This window comes from Haliotis cracherodii, unplaced genomic scaffold (assembly GCF_022045235.1).
Source record: "Haliotis cracherodii isolate W230 unplaced genomic scaffold, xgHalCrac1.p SCAF_8, whole genome shotgun sequence".
Taxonomy (NCBI): domain Eukaryota; kingdom Metazoa; phylum Mollusca; class Gastropoda; order Lepetellida; family Haliotidae; genus Haliotis; species Haliotis cracherodii.
Genome location: NW_027266341.1, coordinates 32,008,016 through 32,024,392, shown reverse-complemented (window position 1 = coordinate 32,024,392; position 16,377 = coordinate 32,008,016). Strand labels below are relative to the sequence as shown.

At 42.0% G+C, this 16,377-nt stretch overlaps 1 protein-coding gene across 1 annotated transcript; it reads right to left on the bottom strand.

The window, feature by feature from the left end:
* Positions 1-1,649: 1,649 nt before the first annotated feature.
* LOC139449931 (alpha-glucosidase-like) lies at positions 1,650-15,427 on the bottom strand. Its single transcript, XM_071231544.1, has 10 exons — positions 15,112-15,427; positions 13,157-13,336; positions 12,123-12,277; positions 11,539-11,664; positions 10,643-10,768; positions 9,495-9,610; positions 8,548-8,731; positions 7,774-7,959; positions 5,325-5,459; positions 1,650-3,757 (listed from the first exon to the last, which is right to left on the bottom strand). The coding sequence occupies exons 1-10, from the start codon at positions 15,353-15,355 to the stop codon at positions 3,413-3,415; spliced, it is 1,797 nt and encodes a 598-aa protein (XP_071087645.1). The 5' UTR covers positions 15,356-15,427; the 3' UTR covers positions 1,650-3,412.
* Between the last annotated feature and the right edge of the window lie 950 nt (positions 15,428-16,377).

Sequence of the window (16,377 nt, the reverse complement as noted above, 5' to 3'; positions counted from 1 at the left end):
AAACGCTAAGGACATTCAACAATAACTCATAACAAAACTTCTACAGGCCAAAACTAAAAATAGAAACTGTTTGGCCCAATACACAGATAATGCCTTGAATGTTTCCTAGGGTAATTAGTTAAACCAGCGGCGTAGCTTGGGGAAATTCAAATGTTAGTGTAACGGCCATAAAACTTCCGAGTCCTGTGATGGGATTCGAACCACGGACCTTCTGATCCGAGGTCGGACGCCTTGTCCACATGACCTAAGAGGTTAACCCCGTCAGCAAGCTGACAAGGTAAGGATGTCATCTGTGGGATGACTCCACGCCCTGCTACATACTCCCCCGTCAACAGAAGGCACGTCCCGGGCCGCATAGTAGGGTACTGAGGCTTATTTTGCTCAAATTTAATATAAACGTGCTCAGCCCCACGTTGGGCGCCAATGTAACGGCCATAAAATTTCAGAGTCCCGTGATGGGATTCGAACCACATGACCAGAGAGGTTAACCCCGTCTGCAAGCTGACAAGGTAAGTATGTCATCTGTGGGATGACTCCACGTCCTGCTACATTAGCAATCTTATTTTTCTTAAATACTTAATTATCGGCTTATCAAACACAGACAGGCCTGAGCAACATATCTAAACAATTGCTAGAATATTGCTAAATGCGGCGTAAAACTATACTTATTCACTCTTATCAACGATCTTCCTATAAACGATCTTCTTGTTAATCCCTATCAACAACAAATGCAAAGACGAAAATAGAAGAAATAGTGAATCACTGGATCGCAGAGAGTACCATACACTTTACCATAGAGGAATGGACTGATTTAATATGTACGCATTTTGGTCTTTGGGGAATAGAAAACATTGGATTTCCGTTCTCGTTTGTTAATCAAACCAGTTTCGAATTTTAACTTGATCGCCATTTCCAGAACGTTGTTGGGATAATTCCATGATCGCCTATGGACATTTGGTCAAAACAGCAACTATTCAGTTTTCTTCTGACGTTATCCCTCTATGTGCATCTTCCCGAGGCAAGAGAGTTCACTGACTTTAAGAGTCCGGTTTCCACCCTTGCCGAACTAGGCTGGAATTCCTGGGCTCGATCGTAGCGCCACCAGTGGCTATTATGAGTTATGTCCCTTCTATGCCTCTCCTATGGACCAATCAGATTCCAACACTCGTATCACTTGCATTTGCTTCAAACAAAACTGCGGCGCCCAGTCAAGGCGATCTGATCGATAATCAAGATCTATGTATTGTGATAAAATGAGTTTACATCTCGAAGTGCATCAAATCACGTGAGCACCTTCATTAAAAACATGAAAAGATGTAGAAAATATTTGTTGACGAGTTAGTGGTGCACATGCTTTGCAAATCCCGCAAACGACCGAAATCTGCATGACAGATTACGAACCGGATTTCGATTTCGGAGTGCGATTTTGATTGGACTATGCATAGACTCGTTAGTTCAGCCAAAATGTAACTCCATAATACCAGCCTAGTTCGGTAAGGGTGGAAACTGGAATTTTATAGTCAGTCAACTCACTTGCCCCGGGAAGATGTCTGTGTGAGAAACATCAAATGTGGCATTTGTTTTCCTTTATATATTCAATTATAAAACGTCAACGCCAGAGTACAACCATTCTTTATTATTACCCTACACAGATATATTTTGGAGTAACAGGCAATAGCGTTAAAACATATATGAATGGATAACTGGAAATGAGAGTCGACACAGGTGTTCTCAAGCAACGACCCATAATGCGGTAGTCTGTTGTTCAATATTACAACGAAATTTGGAATGTGGCCAGTGACAGCCTGATGGATCAGATATGAATTCCCAGAAGTAATATTTATACTGATATTGTCTCCTGTGACAACATCCATGTTTGGTTGATTTGCTTGATTTAAAATAACATGTATGTAATCACAAATGACAGTACCTGATATCAAGATAATCCGACTATTAACACACACATGCATGTACAATACAAATTATTTGACGATGAACAATAAAGGCAACAAACAGATGTAGCATGTGTTACCGAGCACATTGTCTACCCTACACACGTATATATACACATGAACACTCCAAAAACCCTTTTTTGCCCCCGATAAATAAAGACTGCTTTTATACCATTCTAACACAAAACTATGGAATACTTGAAAGGACATTGTCGCGTTGTCGCGCTTTGTTAAAATATTAAAATATGCAGTAATTATTACAAACGCGATAATGCGACATATGGCCAAACTGACGCATTGTCGCACTGTCTTTTGTTAATTTTGACACTTTTTGCATAGACGATAATGCGACTTTGCGACAATGCAACAATGTCAAGGATTCCATACAATACACCCACTGACCCTATTCTTGAAACTATGCGACTATACCGGTAGCTTAAACACAGTTACTGTATCAATATGTTAGGTATATATACTACCCAAAAGAAGTTAAGGACCACCCGATAGTAATATTGGAAATCTGTCATGGTATGAATAAAAGAAATGCGAGTTTCGTGGCAGAGTTATCATGTAGAATCGATGTACGTGTTCAAAGTTGGGTTGTCGTATGTTTAACAATGGGGCTACAATAGTTCTATAAAAAGAACACGTCAAGGCCTAGTTTGAGGCAACCAAGTGCCATTGACATGCGTTCACTGAGTCTAAATTCAGCCCGTTTCAGGAAAATGAATGTATATTTTTCATTTAAAAAAAGCAGCGGTATATTATACTATTGTCATGTTTCAACATTGAACATGTATTGAACATGTCATGTTCATAACGAATTAAAAACCTCAATATTGCAACATATTAGTAACAAGGGATGAGTTTGTTAAAATTGTAACGTTGTTTTGTTTTGTAATATTATTATAAATGTTATAATATGATAAGATACTACAATGAATTTATTAGGTATGATCGGGGCAGTGGGGTAGCCTAGTGGTTAAAGCGTTCGCTCGTTACGCTGAAGACCCGGGTTCGATTCCCGACATGGGCACAATGTGTGAAGCTCATTTCTGGTGTCCCCAGCCGTGATATTGCTGGAATATTGCATAAAACCATACACACTCACTCCCATATGAAGTGTGAAAGGCATTAATATACATTTTATTTTCAACATGAAAAACTAATACAAAATACTTACAATTAAATTGTTAAAAAAAACTGTTTAACACCGCATCAAGCCGTATTCTAGCTACATAACGGCGGTCATTCATCAATTCTGTACCACACAATCTAGTGATTGATCACTCACTCTTAGGTATAATGAAATAGCGTACCCTGCTTAGATGATGGTTGGTATTAGTTGGTTTGACAGATATTAAGGTAAGTTGAGAAAACCCATATTTAAACAGATTCATATATCTGCGCAGAACATGGTCCAGTTTGAAATCGAAAATTACAACTTAATAATATATGTCTTATAACTTAAGAACTAAACCTTGTCCAGGTTTCAAAGTTAAACCTGATAAGGACACACTTTTCCCAACGTTAAATTTCGCTTCATTAAAGTTCTCAGTGTTTATAACAACACGGCCGCTTTTGGCTTTGGCGGGTTCCTTGGTGTAATCGGCTGTCGACAAATCGTGTCCGAGGTTCATTGTAACGAGATATCGGCCAGTGTTGGCGGTACCTCGCACATAGGATAATATATTATCGTTGACAACCGCAAATTGAACATCTGGATCTTGAAAGGCAGGGACCTCTCGCAACGTTGCTAAAGATTTGTAAATGTTCAAAGAGGAATCTTTCTTTTTCTTTTGTACCTGGAAGAGGAAGAGGTAGAAAAGATGGATCCAGTGTTATAACATGAGGATCTCTGCAGTAGTGAAGGTATGAAAAATGGGTTTTTACTCGAAAACCGAATAAGTGTAAAATTAATTCTATATTTCATATATATACCCAAACCCACTTACTTTTGCTAAGCGTATACTTTGTTAAAATGCCCTCTCATTACGTTCATTGCTAAATATAGTGAACATATTTATCAATTGATTGGCTCTGTTTTTGATGAAGTAAAATCTATACAATTTCAAAATACAAGAAAGAGGAACAACAAAGAATTCAGTAATATTTAGCATGATATAAATCGACTTACACACTGCCAAGTAAAGTAAGAAATATTTAGATTAAGTAATTGATAGTATATTTTACTCCGACCTACTTATGAGTGAGTAAACTGTAAAATAGAATAGTGTGCCCTGACACAATGATCACATATTTGTTATTCTATACCCATTGGTCTATAAACTTCAAGGAATACATAACAAAACAAATCGGGCCAGAGAAAAACAAATATCACTGAACACACAACCTATGATACAGGTAGGTAATGCCTCTAAATGGAGGGGCACGGATGGCCCAGTCGTCTAAGGCTCCGCGATTCGCTGTAAAGAGTTGCGTCCCTTGGGCACACCAGAAACCTATGATTGTGGGTTAGAATCCCGGTTCGCCCCGTGCTCGTGGGTTTCACCGAAGTAGTAAACTTCTGAGACCTGCATCACTTCGGACTTTCCTCCCACATTAGGCTGTCACGCCGTGATATAACTGGAATACTGTTAAAAGCGGCGTTGAAACAAACTCACTCACTGACTAGCTCCAAATGGGGGCCTCGTTCATCCAGTTGGTCCGTCATGGCAGAAATCGTTTAGATAGAGACGTCGTATTGACTAACAAACCATTGGTATCAAAAATGAGTTTCCAGCTCCAGACGAGGTCTGGACCTCGGTGTAGTAATAACCGCAGTGTGTGTCTAATCTGCAGCCTAAACAAAGATCTGAGGACATCCCATTACGGGTCACGTCAGAATGACATTTCATCCGACCAATCAAAGCATCCCTTGCCAGATCATGAAAGTGAATGTCGGAATGTGTTTTCAAATCATGTAACCTCGAAAACGTTAACACGGGGTATTCCGAACGACAGTTACGGCCCGTTCGACTGATTCCGTCAAAATCATCGTCTATCTCTCGCTTCCATGGGATAAACATTTGAACGAAAGAGGCATTGCACAGTACGTAGGCGTACACCCTCAACAATATAATAGACATTCCGGGATGTTTGTTTGTCCAGTTTTCAAAATTTTAAATTAATCGAGATCTGTGTTTATATATGTTTCAAGCGTAGTCTGAAATGGAAGTCGCCAGGTTGAAACGTGTGCCATAAAGCTAGAGAAAGCTGCTTTCTAATTTGGCTGATGTCGACTTCTTGTTACTCATTTCAGTGATCGGTCAAAGATAGCGAAAGGTCGTTCTCACGTGACTCGTCATGGGATGTCCTCAGATTTTTGTTTAGCGGCAGCGAGATTTAAGGTCTGACTTTAATGAGATTTACCTGCACGTTACAAGTCTTGTAACCCGGATGGACGGGAAGCCATGGCTTGGAGGAGGAGGTGAAACCCGACTGACTGGAGGCGTCCCACTGGAGGGGAGAGCGGCAGGGGTCCCGGGAAAACTCAGTGTAACGCTCCTGAAAAGGGGTTGCAAGAACGTAATGCATATCGGGACTCCACGTTTTTAAGCGCTGGGCCTACTTATGGATTTTACTTATTTTGATTACGTCATCGTTTTATACAAATTTAAGCCCAGGGCAAGAACGTGATAGGAAGAATGAATATCGTAAGATTGATAAAACAATACTTACAGATGGTATGAGAGAGTAAAACCTTAACATAAGACCTGATTTTCTTTTCCAAATTAAATGTTATGAGTCAATCACACGTTAAAAACTGAAATGACACATGTCAAAGAAGTAACAACAAACAAATATCGAAATTATGCTAAGCTGTCCTATGCCTTTAAAAGTGAGTGACCTGGGTTTGACATCGCTTTAAATTTAACAGTATTCCAGTTATATCACGGCGTGTAAGCTTAATGTGGGAGGAAAGCCTGAAGTGATGCAGGTCTTAGACGAACACTCACGAACACGGGTATGGTGCTGACAAACCTAGAAACATAATCGGGGCGAACCGGGATTCGAACCCACAATCATAGGTTTCTGGCGTGCCCAAGGGACGCAACTCTTTACAGCGAATCGCGGCGCCTTAGGGCTACTCGTGCCCCTGCCTTTAAAACGTCATATTGAGTCTCCAGTGTTTTGCCTACGTTGTGAGTGAGTGAGTATGGCTTTACGCCGCCTTTAGCAATATTCCAGCAATATCACGGCGGGGGACACCAGAAATGTGCTTCACACATTGTGACCGACCCCCAACGTTATGGGTCCAATGTGGCTTGTTAATGTTGAAACCGCTTGAGGTGCAATTATAGGACAGGTGCAAATTTGCCATATAGAAGCGTGAGTGAGTGAGTTTAGTTTTACGCCGCATTTAGCAATATTCAAGCAATATCACAGCTGGAGACACCAGAAATTGACTTCACACATTATGCCCATGTGGGGAATCGAACCCGGGTCTTCAGCGTGACGAACGGACGCTTTAACCACTAGGCTACCCCACCGCCCCCTATGTAGAAGCGTGCTACAACGCTTCTTAAAGTAAATCCGATAAAGGAGACTAATCAAATCAAAGTTTTAAGTTAATTTAAGCCCATGTGATTAAAAGCGTTTTGTTTTTTCCGGATAACGAGGGGGCTTAAAAACGTGCCGTCCCGGTACTAACATTTTTCTGTGTCGAATCCAGATTGACACATTATTTGTGTAAAATCAATGCCTGTATAAACTTTCTATATCATGTTATTTATGACAGGTTTCTGAACAATCTGTTTACCAGTATAAAATAGGCCGGAATCTCATCACGTATTAACAATCATTCGACTCCTTGCATCAGTAATTTCATCTGAATCAAAGGTATGCTTGGAACTGGTCATTCTGTCGAGTCCTTAGTTAGAAGCTGAAATCGTTCCCGTTCCCGCAAATAATAGGATGTGCGTATGCTTAGTGTTAGATAATCTGAATTAAGGTAAAGTCTTCGAAATTAAGATGGTGTGGAAGCCTAATGGTTAAAGAGTTCGCCTGTCTCGCTGAAGACCAGAGTACAATGTGCGAAGCCTATTTCTGATGTCTCTCGCCGTGATATTGCTAGAATATTACTAAAAGCAGCTTAAAACCATACTCACTCACTCACTCTTAAAATTAGTCCTTGCCATTGAAGGAACATTCATTGAGAAAAAGCCAAAAGGTAATACACCTAGGCAATAAACCCCTAGTCCAACGTACTGGGAGAGTCTAATGAAAAGTGATCGCTCTTCACTACAGGGGTTGGATGTCATATGCACATTGATGGGTCCCCTCGCCCTGATATGGCTGAAATATTTGCCATTGTAGATACACCCACTCACCCAAGCACGCACGCGCTCAATCTCTATCACAGGATTTCTGGGGGCACGGTTGGCCCTGTCGTTTATGGCGCCGCAATTCGCTACGCAAAGTTGCGTCCCTGGGGCACGCCAGAAATCTATGATCGTGTGTTCGAATCCCTGTTAGCCCCGATTATGTTTCTAGGTTCGGAAACACCATACCCGTACTCGTGGGTTTTTCCAAGGTGGCCAAAGTCTAAGACCTGCATCACGTCGGGTTTTCCTCCCACATCAAGCTAACACGCCGTGATATAGTAAGTGAGATTGGTTTTAGCAATATTCCAGCCACGTCACGACGGGGGACACCAGAAATGGGCTTCACACGTTGTACCCATGTCGGGAATCGAACCCGGGTCTTCGGCGTGACGAGCGAACGCTTTAACCACTAGGCTACACGACCGCCCCCGTGTTGATATAACTGGAATACTGTTCAAAACGGACACTTAACAAAGTCACTGAATCCTCTGTACCTTTCCAAAATTGATGCCCCAGGGGTCCTGTGTTTCCTCAAAGCTGACCTCAATCTCCTCCATGCCCAGTTCCTCGCCGTAGTAGGTGGTGGGCGTCCCCTTCAACGTCAGTAACAGCATGTTCATCACGTTCACGGACTCGACGCCGAAGCGTTTGGACACCCGCTTACGGTCATGGTTACCCAGCTATATCAACAACACATTCAAGAAGACACGGGAAATCATCTTTAGTAATTCTTATTTCATGAATAGTAGCCTTCCTCACTCTCATTCAGGAACACTGTATTACACATAATGGAATCACATAGAAAAATGACGTCACACCAATGAGATTCAATGTCGAACATAATTGAACCATTACACACGGTGTCACATGTAAAGTACGAATGTGCGTTTTAAGGCCAATTAGTATCTTTATCTTGAAATTTCAACTTCTGTATCTCAACAAATGGCCATAAAGGCTTCCGTACGAATGATATGCGCTTTGTGAATTACTCTTGAAACTATATCCATAAAATATCGACTTTAAATAATATTGCTACTCGGACCGATATTTGCCATAATGAATACGCTGCATATCCTCTTGTTTTGTTGATTTTTTTCGGGAAAGGCGCCTTTTAATTTTTGATGTTTGTGATTAATTAAGCAATTTCTTAATTCAATGAAATCAATTGAATTGTCCTTCCAAATTACTGCCGTATCATCAGACGTGAAGTATGAATGCAGTCATTTTTATGTCCTGCATATCGTATGTCAATCACTCTTCATACTTACCACAAACTTGGGCCATTCCCCGACAGGCAGATTGTCATATTCATTACTGATGGCCTCCAGGAAGCAGTTACCCCCACAGTCGGCCTTCAGACCCTCTACAAGGTCAAAGTTAAAGGGCATAGCGCCATAGTCATAGTACTTGTTCCTAATGGCCGGGGGATCATACAACTCCACCACCATAAATCTGAAAACAAATTGGGACGACAGTCGGATAAATAATGTCCAATGATATCTGATGCAATTACGTATTTTGAGCACATGTTCCCTTCTTTTCTTAGTCTAACAATTGACTTGCCTTGGCATGTGTTTGTGACTGGTGCTAGCTGTGGAACAGGATACGCTCATCTTTTCGCGAACACCTGGTATCCTCACTATTTGATAGTATTTGCTTGTTTGTTTGTTTGTTGTATAACGCCGCACTCAGCAATATTCCAGCTGCGTGACGGCGGTCTGTTAATAATCGAGTAGGGAACAGACAATACATTGATTGACATCATGAGCATCGATATACACAATTGGGATCGATGACATGCATCAACCAAGTCAGCGAGCCTGACCACACGATCCCGTTAGTCGCCTCTTGCGACAAGCGTTGTCGCCTTTTACAGCAAGCATGGGTTGCTGAAGACCTATTCTACCCCGGGTCTTCACGGGTCGAATGTAAGACTAGGAGTTTTGTAGATAACAACTTCTATATTATATATACACGACGTTTCAGGCTACTTCTTGCCCCTTCATTGGGTGATTATATCAAACCAAATACTCGATCTTGTCATATTTATGTCCAACTTAAATGCCTTTGAAAGACTCTCCTCTCGAATTTACATTAAAAGTAGCAGGCACTGGCAACCATCACCCCAAACCCCTCTATATCACTATATATTAATCTTCTTGGGCATTTCCATTTGGTAGTGCTGTTGAAAAATGTATGACCTTGAACATCTGACCTTGACTGACCGTCCTTGGCCTCATATTCGTCCATGACCTTCTTCCATCCCCTCACAACGTCCCCGATCTCTGGAAGGTTCTCAGTGTGAATGTGCGTCAGATACTCGTACTGGAACTGTTCACAACACCCGTATGACTCATGTCAGTTGTGTCTAAACATCATTAGTCAGGAAATATAGAAACAGGTGCTAAGCTCCGTAATAGTCACTAAAACAGGTTCAAGAGATACACATTATTGACACTGTACAGTCAGAATGCGTGTTCTGATCCTATCAGCATAGTGTGTGAGTAAATAAAAGGAAACGGGACAGGTACACTGAGCATTGATAGAATGACAAACGAACTATGGGCAAGAGCAGATCTAGCATTTTTTAAATGTCAACATCCTCTCTCAGATCGGGCAGCCTAGTGGTTAAAGCGTTTGCTCGTCACGCCGAAGACCCGGGTTCGATTCCCGACATGGGTACAATGTGTGAAGCCCATTTCTGATGTCCCCCGCCGTGATATTGCTGGAATAGTGCTAAACGCGGCTTAAAACCATATTCACTCACTCGCTCACTCTCTCAGATAATGTTACTGCCTACAACATACTACATTAGGTTTTCGAATGGTCCGGACATCCTTGGCCCCTAATCTGGCTGGTTATAATGTCACACTATCAACCAGGTTACTCTCCAGGAATAACCGGTGGTCGACAGTGTAGGCAAGGTTATAGTAGTACATTGTATAATCTGTTTCATGTGTAGGAGGCCCGGTGCTCAACATGCGTAAGGCGCCGCAATTTGCTCAGCAGAGTGCGGTGTGACTAGGGGTTGTAACATGTAACATAAGTACGGCGGGTAGGGACAAGTATCTGTAACGTGTAACATACGTAAGCCAGGTCGAGACTACTAGTTGTAACATACGTACGGCGGGTCGGGACTAGTAGCTGTAACATACGTACGGTGGGTAGGGACAGTAGCTGTAACGTGTAACATACATATGGGGGGTAGGGACAAGTAGCTGTAACGTGTAACATACGTACGGCGGGTCGGGACTAGTAGCTGTAACGTGTAACATACGTACGGCGGGTCGGGACTAGTAGCTGTAACGTATAACATACGTACGGCGGGTCGGGACTAGTAGCTGTAACGTGTAACATACGTACGGCGGGAACATCAGGTCGGTTGCTCCGGGGCTCGTCCTGGAAGATGTTCTCTGACTCGAACAGTTTCATGATGGCGTCCACCCGGATACCATCCACTCCCCTCTCCATCCAGAACCTCAGCACGTCCTGCAACAGTTGGCCCAGCAGAAACATATGCAGGTCGCTGTCTTACCAAACGAAATTAATTTAACTATGAAATGTCAACAAATCGAAGACCTTGAGGCCATTGAAATCTTGTAGAACTATCCGCAGTTGAGCAGATCAGACTGCTACATTCATGTATTCTGAGGACGACGTATCTAACGTCGAATGTATATGTGGGTCATATAATATAAATATAGATTCTACGCTGTTCGGGGAAAATCTTCGACTCTCATCAGTCAGTCAGAAGTTTCAAATCAAAATAACAACCTCTGACGGTTTCATCAACAAGGAAGCTTATATTTAAAGACAAGTACTTCTTTCTCAATCCAAACACACATGCAATGACTTATCTTCTTTTGCGTTCATTCCCACAGGGCGGTTCAAATAATACATAAATATCCGTATGTATGTACGAATATAGGTAAAAATGCAGCTATTGCTTCAGCAATATTTAAAGATACAGTACTTATCCAACGTCGACTTGTGTGGGGCTAAATAATAATAAATATAAACTGTACAAGTCGAAACACCGTATTGTGGAACCAGTTCGGTTTAACTATCGATCACACACTACACTCACGTTGATGTCTTCCACAACGTCTGGATTTCTAAAGTTCAAGTCAGGCTGTTCCTTGATAAAAGCATGGTAAAAGTACTGTTTCCTTGTCTTACTCCACTCCCAGCCGCTGCCGCCGAAATAGGAAAGCTGAAAGGAAAGGTAGCAATTGGTTGAGGAGCCGTATAGAACTTACGTTCATGTCTTTGACTACATCTGGGTTCCTGTAATTTAGGTCAGGCTGTTCCTTCACAAATGCGTGGTAGTAATACTGCTTTCGCTGTTCGTTCCATCGCCAGCACTCCCCACTAAACACGCCCAGCTGGAAGAACACAGCATGGCATGAGTTTGGATTTTGTCTTTTTTGTTTAAACACAAAGCCCCTTTGGTTAACATAGTGTGAGTCAACTTAAACTTAAAGAATAATATCTTTAAGAGATACCATGCCGCAGTTTAACATGAATACGCCACTCAGACACAGTATACTGACTCCGAGACCACCAGTCCTTGTTTTATCCACTTAATGCCGAGCGCCAGACAGGGCAACAACAAGTACCATCTTTTAATGTCTCTTGGTATGACGCGGCCGGGGATGCTGCAACTCATTCAAACTTTGTCCATTATACCGTGTTTCCTCGAATAAAAAAGGATCTGAATTAAAACGCCGGGTAATTTATATGTACAGAATTCTCCACAGTATTGCCTTTGCAAGGGGGATGTTTAGCCAGATGTACTACATGTGGTTAAGGTGCTCGGTACATGGCGGTGGATTGACTTTACCCAGTTGTTCGGCGGTTTCCTCACTCCAAATGATGACTTGCCGTCACTCCACATGAAGTAGTCCCTGTACTTCCCCGTCCCTTTCAGACTCTCCTGGAACCAGGGATGCTGGTCGCTCATGTGGTTGGGGACAAAGTCGATAATCACTTTGATATCTGAAATGGTCATTTCAGGAGATAGAGAATTTGTCATTGTCTCTAGGTTTCCCATTCAAACTTCAGGTTTTGAGAAAATATTTCTAATTTCTTTTCAAACATAATATTCTTATCAAGCCTGTGTCGACGTAATGGTTGTGGCTTAATTATGGTTGATAGTAAATTAGAAGTAAAAAAACTGTTGTCCACCGGTCTCGGGGGAAGATGGGTTGATGTACTCTCGTTGATGTGCCCGAGAGACCGGTGGACAACGAATGTATCTTACCGCAGGTACATGGATGTCTTAGGCATGCATGCTTTGGTCACAGTTAGCCATTTATCCACCTCGTTCATTTTTCGCATTCATCGGAGCAGCAAATGACAGAAAACCTCAGCGAAATTCCCCTCTATCTATTTCATTCTTAGAATATTGTACATATCCGGAGAATGGCGTCCTTCACCATTAATTCGAGCTACAAAATTGCCGTTGGTATGTTGTAAAATGTAAGACCCGCGAAGATCCGGGTGAGAATTAGGTCTTCCGCAACCCATTCTTGCCGTAAAAGGCGACGATGCTTGTCGTAAGAGGCGACTAACGGGATCTGGTGGTCAGGCTCGCTGACTTGGTTAATGCAAGTCCCACATTGCGAGGTTCGATGCTCCTGAAGTCAATCACTGGATTGTCTGGTCCAAGCGTGATTATTTACATACCGCCATCATATAGCTGGAATATTGCTGAGTGTGGCGTTAAACAACAAACAAACAAAAGTCAAAATGTAAAGCAAACAGTTCGGCTTATTCGAGCTCTTTATTGATGCGACGTAAAATAACATTTATGCTAGTTTTGATAAAAAAAATAGTTTTAAAAAAGCATAGAAATCCTACAAAACAATTACGAACCCCTGCGGTGACTTTCTTTGACTAAATCGTCAAAGTCCTTTAGTGTGCCGAAGATGGGGTCGACGTCGGTGTGGTTGGAGATGTCGTATCCGAAGTCCTTCATGGGAGACGTGTAGAATGGACTGAGCCATATCGCCTTGATGTTCAGATACTGGAAGTAGTCGAGTTTCGAGATGATACCTGAAACAACGACCCGTCTGTCAATGCTGTGATCGGTATCAGACATCCCTTATAATAACCATCATGTCATTTTATTTCAACACGTAATCATAACGTGTTAATAAAAATATATGGAGTGAGTGAGTGGATTGGGTTTAACGCCACTGTGAACAACAGTTCAGTTACGGTGGGTATATTTAAGGTGAGGGGAGGTCCCATAATGACGCGTGACGGGTGTGGATCAAAATCGGGGCTATCTGGGTTTGGGAACAACGGATCCTAGAACGACTAAGGGACGCAACTCTGTATAACAAGTTAACGAATCTGTTGTAGTTTTTACTTTTGAAATAATTGATATGTAGAATATAGTGTATTTCTCGCTAGAAACTATCCGTTTTGTCACAGATGCAATATTTCAAGATGCATCAGTTGCATTCATTTTTATTAAACTGATAATTCGTGAAAATGGGGTCAGTGATTCAGCGTCACTATAAAGCACAATGTCATGTGTGTTGAGTACGCCCAATAGATGGATTAGAGGTGTAACGCTATACGTATTGATATCGCGCTGGTCGATACACTGACATGAAAAGAACTTGGAATATCCCGATGATTCGTGAAACTACATGGCTTTCCTTCTCTACTTGATGAAATGTACATGTACCTGGCTAAGTACATGAAATAGTCTCTATGTTTTGCAGACTCCAACCAGCCTTCCAAACCGATCCAACAATGATTGAAATAACATTTCAAAACCATTTACGGGGCGGTGGGGTAGTGTGGTTTTTCACGCCGAGGACCCTGGTTCGATTCCCCACATGGGTAAAATGTGTGAAACCCATTACTCACTCACCCACTCACTCACACACTCACTCAAACCCATTGACCTGTTGTAGATCATAACGTGTAAGATTTGCCTAGAAAGAGTAAAGGGCCAATGCAGGTTTAGAATCATGTAAGCATTCAGTACTATGTACCATGTGTCGTGATACGTACAATACTATGTACCAGTGTGTCGTGATCCGTACAGTACTATGTACCAGTGTGTCGTGATACGTTCAGTACTATGTACTAGTGTGTCGTGATCCGTACAGTACTTTGTACCGGTGTTTCGTGATACGTACAGTACTATGTACCGGTGTTTCGTGATACGTACAGTACTATGTACTATGTGTCGTGATACGTACAGTACTATGTACCGGTGTGTCAAGATACGTACAATACTATGTACCAGTGTGTCGTTATACGTACAATACTATGTACCAGTGTGTCGTTATACGTACAGTATTATGTACCAGTGTGTGGTGATACGTACAGTACTATGTACCAGTGTGTGGTGATACGTACAGTACTATGTACCGGTGTTTCGTGATACGTACATTACCATGTACCAGTGTGTCGTGATACGTACAGTACTATGTACCAATGTGTCGTGATACGTACAGTACTATGTGCCAGTGTGTCGTGATACGTACAGTTCTATGTACCAGTGTGTGGTGATAGGTTCAGTACCATGTACCAGTGTGTCGTGATACGTATTTAATTTAATCAAAACCAATCTAGATGTTTAAAGTAGGTAGGTCTAGCTAGCTATATTCCATATCAGCATACGACAAGTATTAAGAAGGGTTTAATGTATAATACAGGTTTTCAAATTATATTGCCCAAGCAATAGGATTAAACACTGAACGCGCGCACTCACGCACGCTCGAACACACGCGAACACACACACACACACACACACACACACACACACACACACACACACACACCTTACGACCCGTTAGCGTCCTTACCCCTTAAGTCTCCGATTCCATCCCCATCCGAATCTTTGAATGACCGTGGGTATATCTGGTAGATCACCGACGTCTTCCACCATTGTAGGTCAGTGCGCCCCCGCTTGGCATACAGCACGTACCCTCCAATGGCAGCTAGCACCACGACTAGCTGAACCAACAAAAAAACGGTACTGAAATTTTGTTTTTCATTTTGGACATCTTGTAGACGTTCCTCACTTCTCGTCTTCAATGCTCCCTTCATGTTGTGTGACGCGAACAAGGATGAATCTCAGAAATGCTAGTGGTTTTTTTCAAAATATGCTCTGCAATGCTGATCGGGAATATTACCGAAAATATATGTCTCACCGACAGCTCGCGATGAACAATGCACCCTCTCATCCGTTCTGGGTCAAGTCTGTATACATTTCACCTTATCCTCTAGATTCAAGGTAAGGCGATAGCGACCACAAATAACATTAACCTATTAACTTGTGCATCAAAAGCAACAGTGCTCAAGACGCAAAATTGATCAACGACCAATAGGTGTTAATGCATAAAGTCTTTTTTTATCTGAAATTTATACCTAATAGGAAGTACACGTGTACGCTTTGGAATAGCTACGATATGTAATACGTAAGCCGTCAGCTGATTGGAGCGTTCTTCTTTTTAACCTACCCGAGATATGTGACACCGATGTTGTTTGAAGAGCTGGGAGGAAGAGGTTCTCTTGTTGGTCTGCCTTATATATTCAAGGACATGTGCTCATGGTGTTTGTTCGTGTCATCATATACAAACACTGAACCATTACGACACGCGGGGGTTCTTTCAAGCCGACCTCTAGCCACAAATGAGATTTCGTGATAATGATTTTTTTTGCATCTCGTGATAAGGAAACGACATACACTGCACACAAGGATCTGTATACAGTAACACGCGATCCCATAGGTAAATTGTGTGTATACATAGAGTAGCACGAGGTGTCTGAAATTCGGTAGTGTCCTTGAACAGAGGCAGAGTATGTTTTTTTTTATTTGTTTGTTGTTTGACATCGCAGTCAGCAATATCCCAGCTACATGACGGCTATCTGTAAATAATCGAGTCTGGGTCAGACTATCCAGTGATTGATATCATGAGCATACGACGACATGCTTCAACCAAATCAGCGAGTCTCACCACCCGATCCCATTAGTCGCCTCTTGCGACAAGCATGGGTGCTAAAGGTCAATTCTAACCCGAATTTTCACGAGCGATTATACAGTGAGTGAGTGGGTGAGTGAGTATGTT

Excerpts from the sequence above, each read along its gene's own strand:
- LOC139449931 (XM_071231544.1), bottom strand. The coding sequence starts at position 15,355 with ATGAAGGGAGCATTGAAGACGAGAAGTGAGGAACGTCTACAAGATGTC. Across the intron at positions 8,732-9,494 it reads GCCAAGGACGGTCAGTCAAG|ATTTATGGTGGTGGAGTTGT; the intron begins GTCAGATGTTCA and ends ATTTGTTTTCAG. Across the intron at positions 7,960-8,547 it reads GGGAATGGCCCAAGTTTGTG|CTGGGTAACCATGACCGTAA; the intron begins GTAAGTATGAAG and ends TTGTTGATATAG.